Here is a 9,808-nt window from a genome sequence, read left to right on the forward strand (position 1 = left end):
ATATATGGTTTAATTTGTGTTTTTCCCATTTTCCCCATAACTTGTTCACGATGATGATTTAAATACTCAACATTTAAATGCATCCAGAATTAACAGAATAGTCAAATTTTAATTTTCTATTGCCCGATGTCAACAGCCACTCATTTTGTATACTGTACTGTACTGTACACAGCCTGTAGAAAGAATATATACAAGTGATCTATGGTTTCAAAACCATTTTAAGCAACACATGACAAACCAATATACCCTGAACAGTAACCTGGAATCACCAATAATCTAACAATGCAAACTTCACTTGTAATCCAATCTTACCACCATCAGTCACAAGCTTAGCAGCTGTTACCAACCAATGGCCAGGAGCATCATGTGGGCCTCGCACAACCTCAGCTGTCTCCACATATTTAAGTAGTTTACCGGCACGAACTGGCACAGGTGGACCATCTGGATAAACTCCAGAGTTAAGTACAGTTGGAGCCTGTTTTGGAGGACCAGTGTTTCCGTGCTGTGTGAACGAAAATGTTGTGCTCAAATTTGTGAGAAAAGATGATTTTCTTGAAGCCTCTGGTGCAGCAGTCCACTCTGACTTCCGGATACTGCAATTAGGTGTATGAGCAAAGAGAAGCCGCAGATGAAGCACATTCCTTGGCCAGCTCCCTTTGCTAAGGAGTTGTGCACCTGTTACAATATAAACACCTCCAGAATTATTCAACCAGTTAGGATCATGCTTAACCACTGCTGTGCACACATTTGAGAATCTCTTCCATCTGATTCGTTCCAGAAATTGATCACTGGATTCATTATCATCAGATCCTCGCCACATCGATGGTGTACTCAAGGTTGAGGTTCCTGAAGAGAGGATCATTTTATTTGGGAGGCTTGAAAGATGATTTATATGTAAAGCAAGTCTGTCACATTTCCTGCCCTCCAAGTACATGCGCATGCCAACCACAGGTTTTTGTTCACTTACCACCTGACATTTTGTACAAAATACCATAATTAACAAGAGAATATTGTGTGAACTATAAGAATAAGGGATCAATAATTCAAGATAGTTGAGAGGAGAAAATAAAATAAGTGAAAATCCCTAAAAAGCTATGCAGCACATAGAATGAAGAAAACAGAGAATAACTAATAGGTGGCCAGGAGCTGGCATAAGGTCACATGAGCTCACTGCTCACATTTTATGACATGTTTGAATTGAGTGTATTTCTGAGTTCTCTCCAAAAGAATCACATCCCAAAATTATTAGAGGTGAGCAGAAGCTTACACAAGGTCCAGAAGCTGGTGATCCACTATAAGCATTGTTACATGTGTTTTCTCCTTAACCAAACAAAATGCGAGAAAATTTTGAAATTGTTTCTTAAAGTCAATTTTTCTCTCTTTTTTCTCTTCATTTCCTCATTTAACCAAACAAAGAAAATGCATAGTTAAATATGTTTTCTCTTAACCTAACATACACTAAAAAATTATCTCGTCTTAATCTTTGTCCAATTACCCTTGGCTATAGTTTCATAATATTGCTCATAAGCTTAATACCTCTATAAGCATTGTTACATGTGTTTTCTCCTTAACCAAACAAAATGCGAGAAAATTTTGAAATTGTTTCTTAAAGTCAATTTTTCTCATCATTTCCTCATTTAACCAAACAAAGAAAATGCATAGTTAACTATGTTTTCTCTTAACCTAACATACACTAAAAAATTATCTCGTCTTAATCTTTGTCCAATTACCCTTGGCTATAGTTTCATAATATTGCTCATAAGCTTAATACCTCTATAGCTGGGAGAATTCTTTCTATCCCCCCTTGTTCAATTACCCTTAAGTATGGTTTCATACTATGACTCACAAGCTTAATCCCTCTTTAGTTAGAAAAATTTAGTAATATCTCCCTTGTTCTTATAAATAGTAAAGTAATTCTTTTCCTCCTTAAATGTAGCATCTTCTTAGACCTCATTATCTTGTTAAACAACTTTGTGAACCAGGTTATAATACTTTTCTCCCCAAAACACTTGGAAACTTCTATAGTTATAGATATAGATGCAACCAAACCATTCATGGGCCTTCCCAAATAGCTTGAGCTTTGAGAATAGTCAGTTGACTCAGTTCATAACAGGGAAATTTTTTGGTCCAACTACTTTACCATTGTCCATCCTCTTTAATGTCTTTTACCCAAAACTACAACTTACAACCAAAAAAAAAAAACAATAAAATTGTAGGCATAGCATAACTGCAGACAAAATGCTATATAGATAGTTAAATCCAACACGATGGGCATGCCAAAATCACCTAGGGGCTTAAAACTTTGTAGTGTTTTCAAGAATTTTCTTACATATTTCTCACGACAATTTGTTAGAAAATATGTAAGATATATATTTAGATTATCTTAGAATATCTTTCTTGATATGTTCCTATAGGTTCTATAGTTTCTAATGTTATTATTTGTAGGCTTGGGCTAATACTAGTTGGACTAGTACTTGACCTAATTAGCTATTCAGATAGGATTATTTATTAAGTTAAAGTAATACTAGATTTTGTTTTAGTTTGGTGTCTATGATTGAAGGAATGCCAGTATTTTCAAGGATACATTTAGATGTCATCTCTTCCATTTTTGTTTTGTGGTGCAACTTTAGAAGGGTTTCTTTATTGCATATAAAGAGAGATTAAATCTTTTCTTTGCTCAATTTATTTGGGTTTTCTTGTTCATTCCTTTCATTAGTTATTATTTTGTGATTTCTTTTAGGAGTATATCTTATCCTCTTCTCTAGTATTTCTTTCATAATCTATAATGAAATTTCTCGGGGGGAAAACAATAAAACAGTGTTTCTCACAACCAGTTATCTTTCTGTCAGAAAACATCCCACACCTTGTTCAACCCCTGAATCTTGGGATTTATCAAGATATTTCTCACAGGATTTACATCCTAATCCTACCTTGATGCCATTTATTTCAGACTCCTACAGGTCCTCTTCTCTGACAATTCATATGAAATAAGGTGTACAAGAAAACTCAAGGGTAGCAGACTAACAGGTAAAGTAACTGATTAAAGAATTAGGCAGGATGGAAACAAAAGCAGGTTAAAGAATAGCCAAATTGTTTACCCTAGCTAAATTTGTAACATAACAGAAGTGAGCAACGGGAAAATCCTGACACTAATTAAGCAAAAACTTTCTCAAGGCAAATATTAAACTCAAATGTAAGAGTAAAGTCTAACACATACAATACTTGCTCAAACACAAAGAGATTGGTTAACAGTACCTGTGTAGAGATTATATGAAGCTTTGGACCCATGAAACTAAATTGCAGGGAAGGAGAAGCAGTCTTTCTATTCTGATGCCTGAGAGGCAGCTCGCAAAACATGGGTGCCCATTGCCTTGGAATTTGAAACTCCAGAAAGTACTGTAAATCTCCAGGAGAAGGCTTATCTGCAGAGAGTAAGTGAATCAATGGAGTGTTGTGCACCTCAACAGTAAAGAAATTAAACAGTGGTCTGTGCAAGAAGTGAATGCTTGGAAACTTCATGTAAAGAAAAGCAAAACATACAAGAACAATCTAAGAGCCAAAAGCCTAAAACATATTGGTTTTTTTTGGGGGGGGGGGAGGGGGGGGATGGAATTCAGTTGACACCCTTCAACTTCACACTATATACAGCTTATGCCTTAAAGTTCAAAAGACATACAAGATTCCTCAGATTTCCTGACACATGTGAAACATCTTTGGTCAGGATTTTACGGTTGCATGACAGGCATATGACATCTTTGTTAAATTTTGGATGGATGCATCCATCAAAGAGGAGCATTATGCACACATTTGGAAGCCAATTGACCATCTTGCTTGTTTATGTTTAAGGAGTAAACTGCAGACATAAAGTTGAAGGGTGTAACTTGAACTCTTCCTCTTCCCTAGTTTTTATTTCGGAGCTTATCTCCACCATGGTGAAAATTTATAAATAGTAATAGACATAAAATGGATTAGGATAAATGTAGTAGATTATAGTATCATTGTATAATCAGATTAGAACATACAGCGTAGATACAGATTGATTGCATGACTAAGATATCCACTTCCAGGAATTCCTGTCAGAAGAGAGGAAATTGGAACAAACTTGAAGAGGATTGCTTCAGGGTTAGACGGCACTGTCTGAAGCCAAATTGAGTGACTGTGCTTGAACATATCTCCTCCTCTTTTTGAGCAAATAATAGTGAGGCCCTGTTCCAAGATAAAGCAATATATTCACAACCTAGAAAAATTATTTATTTCAAATGAAAATTATTTCCCTTTCAAGGCTTACATCCTTGCTTGATGTTTCTGAAATACTAGTGAACTGCATTGTGTTTGATTGCATCACACGGTTAAAGACCTCGGGGATCTACATGAATAGAGGGATTGCGTCAGCAGAAAAGTAACAAATACCTTAAAGTTACAAAAGATAGCACTGTACCTTCTGTTTTCCATCTGCTATCTTCCTCTGTAGTAAAGAAGGGCTTCTGACATCTGAGAATAAAAAATCTCCAAGATCCTCTAAATGTCTTCTGAGATCACCAGGAGGAATCTTTGAAGAATGTTTTTGTTTGACACATATTACATCTTGACCTCCTACAGCCATACCTACTATTATGTGTGTACCATATGTCTGGATGAACCTGCCTAACAAAATTGATTAGCATCATATACTTATCAACCCAAAATTATGCACCATTCAAAATGTCAAAATAAGTTACTGCATCAAACAGTTTCACCCATAAAACATTCAAACATGAACACACCAACTAACATCAACTAAAACGGACGCTAAAAGGTAATTCAAGCTTCATGCGAAGGTAAGAAGATATTAAATCCTTTAATCAACCAGTTCAAGGCTACCAAACATACTAGATTTTGCAGGGATGGCCATAACGATAAGAGCACAAAAAGCTAGCAACAAATTGAATCTATCAAATTCAATCCCATTATAATCTGTCTATCCACCAGGAAACGAAACTATTTTTACACCAACAAATTGAAGTTATAAAGCGAAAAGAAGCTATTTTAACATCAGGAAAACAAGATACCATAATCTGTCTATCTACCAGATTGTTGTATCAGCTTAGTGTTTACCTAGACAACGAAGCCGGATCCCACTGAGCCGGAACAGACTTCTTAACCTCCTCTTGCAGTATGAGTGGAGAAGCAGTGAGGTGCAAATAGTAGAGTGAAATGAAATACCCATCAAAAGCAAGGTACTTGGTGTCAGCAGCATCACGAAACCAATCCCCACTCAAATCAAAGAGCGCATTAAAATAGCCAGAAGGAACTTTCCCTTGCACTGCTGATTTCTGATTAAGCAACTCAGACATCTGCAACAAGGAGAAAAACGCAGACTTTACCAAAAATGCAACACAAACAACACAGATCTTAATTCAAAAACGAAATCCTCCTAACTCATCTACAGTAATAGATAAAGAAGGAGGAGGAGGAGAAAAGGGACCTGGTTGAATTCAAGTACATCAGACTTGAAGCGTATTCTATCCCCTTTATCACAACGAATATCCTCAGAAACCCCTTTAATGGTAACTCCTCCAGTTCCAGGAATCAAAATATCCCTCTTGTTCTGTTCATCAAGCACCACCAACCTCTCTCCATGAATTCCCTTTGCGAACCGCAACCGAAAATCGCTGGCCAAATCGAACCCTTTTCCCAAAGACTCCAATGCCACCATCTCAACAACCTTTTCCGCCGCCATCTTCACAACGCAAATTCAGTTCAGGGATTCCAAAAAAGAAACCCCAGAGAGAGAGAGAGAGAGAGAGAAGGTTTTGGCTTTGGTTAAGGTTAGGACGGTGCCAACCAACCCCAATTGAAATGGGTTAGCTATGCCATGTGGGGTGAGGGCCAAAACAGAAAAGAAGTTGGCTTTGGTGAATTGAAGGTTCGGGGAAGAAGATGGGATCAGTGAACGTTACGCAGCTTTTAATGAGGGAAGATAAAAAAGAGTACTTTGGTTTGGTTCGTTTGGAAGAGAAGAGAGGAAATAGCTAAAATAGCTATAGCTGCTATGTAATGCAAGTGTAACGGGTTGAATGTAATTGTTGGAATTTGACTGTGCCAGTGGCATTATTGTGAAAAGGGTGATTGGATGGGGAAAGAATAATATTTTTTATCTATCTGCGTGTGTGGATCAATGTTTGAAAAGAATAATGTTATTGTTGGAATTTGACACTGTCAACTAAGATAATCTAGTATTTAAGTATATAATTATGGGTTTACACCAAAAAAAAAAAACCTGAAGATTATGCTGTGCTTTTTTATTTTTTATTTTGGCCGTTACGTTACTCTCTTCCCTCTCAATGGCTTTACCTACTACAACTATTTCATTTAATGATTTCATCAGTTGCTCTCCAATAACAAGAAGATGCAAGGGTAAGGGAAAAGGGACCCGTCTCACATTTTTCTGGTTTCTTCGTCTGTCTGGTCAAGGACACGGGACCCTTTTTTCTGTGCCAATCCGAAAAATGAGTTTTATACAAATCTATATGATTTTCCCAACGCAACAGTCACGTTTTCTTAACTATGATTTACATTACTTATATGTTTATAAGTACTACTAATATCTTCCTCCCATCAAATATAAATAACATCATAAAATTAACAAAATTAAGAGAAGAAAAGAAAAAAATCACAAATCCAATTTTTCCTACTAACAAAATTGATAAAAAAAAATAATTAGTACTATCTCTGATGCTGAATACTGTACGAAATAATTACATAGTTTATCAGGATAAATAAAAGTAATTAAATTAATTAACTTTACAATAAGTTTTAATTTTATGACAAGACTAACCATGAAATTAAATGAATTAAGAGATGGTTATTTTTCAAATTCAACAAATAAATATGTCTTATTTTGTTGATAGCTCAATAAAACTTTTATAAGGAGATGAATTCATATCATTAATAGACCTAAAAAATAGTAAAAAGAAAAATTAACAATAAAATATATATGTTTTTTATAATTAGAACCAAAAAAATATCTTTTATTTATTTTTATATATAATCAGAGATAATACTAAAAGTACATGTAAATTGAAACAATCTTGCATTAATTAATTTAACCATTTGATGGTATTATATAAATTTATAAATAAAATTATACTTTTCTTAAATAGTAATCTCAAAATAATTATCGTAGGGTAATTTTAGTATTAATTACTCTTTTCATTTATACCTCTGATAACTAGTATTGAGTTGCATCATTAACAAAGAAGATTAATAGTAATAAGGTTAATTTACTAAAATTGTAACTCTCCAATCATATATTGATTAGTTTTTTTTTTTGTCTAAAAAAATTTAGTAGGATAATTTTAATGAGACAAATGGACTATTAATTTTTATATTTACTAAATATAATATATGGTATTAAATTGAATTTAATAAATATAATGCTAATATATATCAAGTATAAATTTTTAAATGAAACTATATATAAATAACATTATTAAATATAGTGTAATTGTTACAAAATTTAATTCTTATATCATACATAAATAATAAAGTAAACATTAAAGTAATAAATTTTTAAAGTGTACTTTATTTTATTTATATATATATATATATATATATATATATATATATATATATATATATATATATATATATATATATATATATATATATATATATATATATATATATATATATATATGTGCGCGCGCGTATGTTTAATAAATTATTTAAATTTTACTATATATTTTAGAGGATGTTGAACTGTTGATTGAGAGTGCAAAAATTTTAAGAAAAATGATATTTAGTATGAATAGTTTTTGTCAAATATGTACCAAAGGTGATTTCTATTAAATCCTATTTAATATATTTTTTTTAATTTTTAATTAATATTTATTTTTGTATGAGTAAATAGTCACTTTATTTCTAAAAGTGTAAGTATTTATCGTACTGATTACTGAATAGTATTGCTCAAATTTTAATACTAAAAACTCCAAAATAAAATAAGACTAGTGAGTGAGTGGTAAGATTAGAATTTTTATAATTGTCATAAACAGCTTAGCTTCTGATCGATTTCAAGTTTCACGCAAGTATGGCTGTCATAGATGTTTGTGAGACTGTCCATATACGTCATTGTCACTTGTAAATAAGAATGCCCAAACGAAGAAAGACGTGTTTCTTTCTGAAGAAAGAATTGACCAAGGGGAAAAGGGAACGCAGAGGTATATGTTACTGCTGACAAGGCAAGTTTTTGTCTACTGAATACTTATCATACAAATATGATTTCGGGTTTAAACATTTTTCCATTTAATCCCTTATTATGAAGTTAAGTACTAACTCTTTTGCATAAAAATTTCATCTTAATATATAAGATCAGAGATGCCCTTCTCCAACTCCATCACTTCCTTTCTTTTGTTGCTCCATCAAACAATACGAGACTTCAATCCTGAACCTGATTATATATTGTCAAGATATTGAATAGTCAAGAGGATCATTGTAGCTTAGTTTTATACTCTTTTGATAAGTTTTATCTCATGAATACCATTAGTTCCAAGTTTCAACGCCAACAAACGCATGCATGCACATAAATAAAACGAACGGAAAAAATAATTACAGATTGCAACTTAATGGAATCTAACCAACCGCATATGACTAACAAATTCGACAACCCCAACACATGATGTCTTGCTGCTGCAGCTGTTGTTGATCTGTTCTCTGGTACCGTGTGGTTTCACCGCTTCCAATTCGCACCAGTCACAAGGCTTCCAAACTCCTTGCTTAACACTACTAGTGTTTAGAAGTAGGGAGCAAAGTGGACTTTCCTAACTAAGATCTAAGAATTGTAATTAAATTAAGAATTTTTTTATAAATACATCTAGGATTTAACTGGCAGGAAGAAAAGAAATACAACGGATAGAATTAATAGAAAAAACAGAAATAAAGTAAATTTTAAAATTGTTTAGTTTAATAAAAATAAAGAAAAAATAAAAAAGAGAAAAGGAAAAGATAAAAAATTTGCTTGATATATTTCATGATTACTAATTTATACCATTTCTCCTCACTTCTCCCAGTTTCAAAGCTATTTTTCCTTACTTCATGGATGAAATTTTTGTACATGAGACCTACAATTCTTTCCTTATTATTTCATTGGTACCAAACCAGGATGAGTTTTAAGTTTTAACTATCCACTCTATTTCCTCACTTCCGTATTTTCATGGTATTTCAACCCTACCGAAAACAGTATATAGGTAAAGAAATCTCAACCCTCATCTTTGTAATTAGTATATTACCTATAACTAAATATTACAAATTAAAATATATAATTTAGAGATTAAAATTTTCATTCTCTTGTTCTTTCAACTAGACATTTTGATTTTTTTAAATGCGTATTTTATACACTATCTTTATAATTAATTAAAAAAATCTTTGTGGGTAAAAGTTAGAAAATTTCTTTCAAACCCATCCTTGCGCAATTATTCATTTTCTCCTCTGGCCAAACCTAATAGTAATAGACAGTTCCACACTTTAAGCAGCACTTGATGATAGAGAACTGAAAATGTACAAGTTGCAATAGAGTAGCTCGTCCTTTGGAATTAGTGTTCGCTCAACTTTTTTTTTTTTTTAAACACAGTATAAGGTTAGAATCTATGACTTAGTGGAAGCTATCCAAATTCTCCATTACTAGGTCTCCTCTAACCTGTAACATCTAGACTAGATTGCGTGGATGTGTGGTAAGATTGATTAACAAGAATGGTGAGGAAGGGAAGTGTCATAAAATGCCATGAAGAAGAACTTTCACTCTGATCAAGTTAGAATTAGCTTCTAATTTATG

The 9,808-nt window shown here is 33.0% G+C and overlaps 1 protein-coding gene and 1 long non-coding RNA gene across 3 annotated transcripts; both read right to left on the reverse strand.

The window, feature by feature from the left end:
- Nucleotides 1-98: 98 nt before the first annotated feature.
- Nucleotides 99-6,041, reverse strand: LOC100787945 (MACPF domain-containing protein At1g14780). Of its 2 annotated transcripts, XM_003524125.5 has the most exons (7): nucleotides 5,465-6,041; nucleotides 5,095-5,333; nucleotides 4,439-4,640; nucleotides 4,289-4,366; nucleotides 4,023-4,206; nucleotides 3,256-3,422; nucleotides 99-970 (listed from the first exon to the last, which is right to left on the reverse strand). In XM_003524125.5, exons 1-7 carry the CDS (start codon nucleotides 5,717-5,719, stop codon nucleotides 266-268), a joined length of 1,830 nt encoding a protein of 609 aa, XP_003524173.1. In that variant the 5' UTR covers nucleotides 5,720-6,041; the 3' UTR covers nucleotides 99-265. The 2 variants fall into 2 exon arrangements, with proteins under 2 accessions (XP_003524173.1, XP_006580131.1); XM_006580068.3 differs by lacking the exon at nucleotides 5,465-6,041 and having other exon boundaries at nucleotides 4,439-4,644.
- On the reverse strand, nucleotides 1,390-3,246 carry LOC121174900 (uncharacterized). Its single transcript, XR_005891532.1, has 2 exons — nucleotides 1,772-3,246; nucleotides 1,390-1,536 (listed from the first exon to the last, which is right to left on the reverse strand). It is a non-coding gene; the product is annotated as an uncharacterized lncRNA (long non-coding RNA).
- Nucleotides 6,042-9,808: the final 3,767 nt, after the last annotated feature.

Source organism: Glycine max, chromosome 5 (assembly GCF_000004515.6).
Source record: "Glycine max cultivar Williams 82 chromosome 5, Glycine_max_v4.0, whole genome shotgun sequence".
In the NCBI taxonomy this organism is placed as follows: domain Eukaryota; kingdom Viridiplantae; phylum Streptophyta; class Magnoliopsida; order Fabales; family Fabaceae; genus Glycine; species Glycine max.

Bases quoted from the DNA above. Each gene is read 5' to 3' on its own strand.
- LOC100787945 (XM_003524125.5), bottom strand. From the start codon at position 5,719: ATGGCGGCGGAAAAGGTTGTTGAGATGGTGGCATTGGAGTCTTTGGGA. The intron at 4,207-4,288 runs GTAAGCCTTGAA...ATCTTGGAACAG, and splicing joins CAGAAACATCAAGCAAGGAT to GGCCTCACTATTATTTGCTC. The intron at 971-3,255 runs GTACTGTTAACC...ACAAAATGTCAG, and splicing joins TTCATATAATCTCTACACAG to GTGGTAAGTGAACAAAAACC.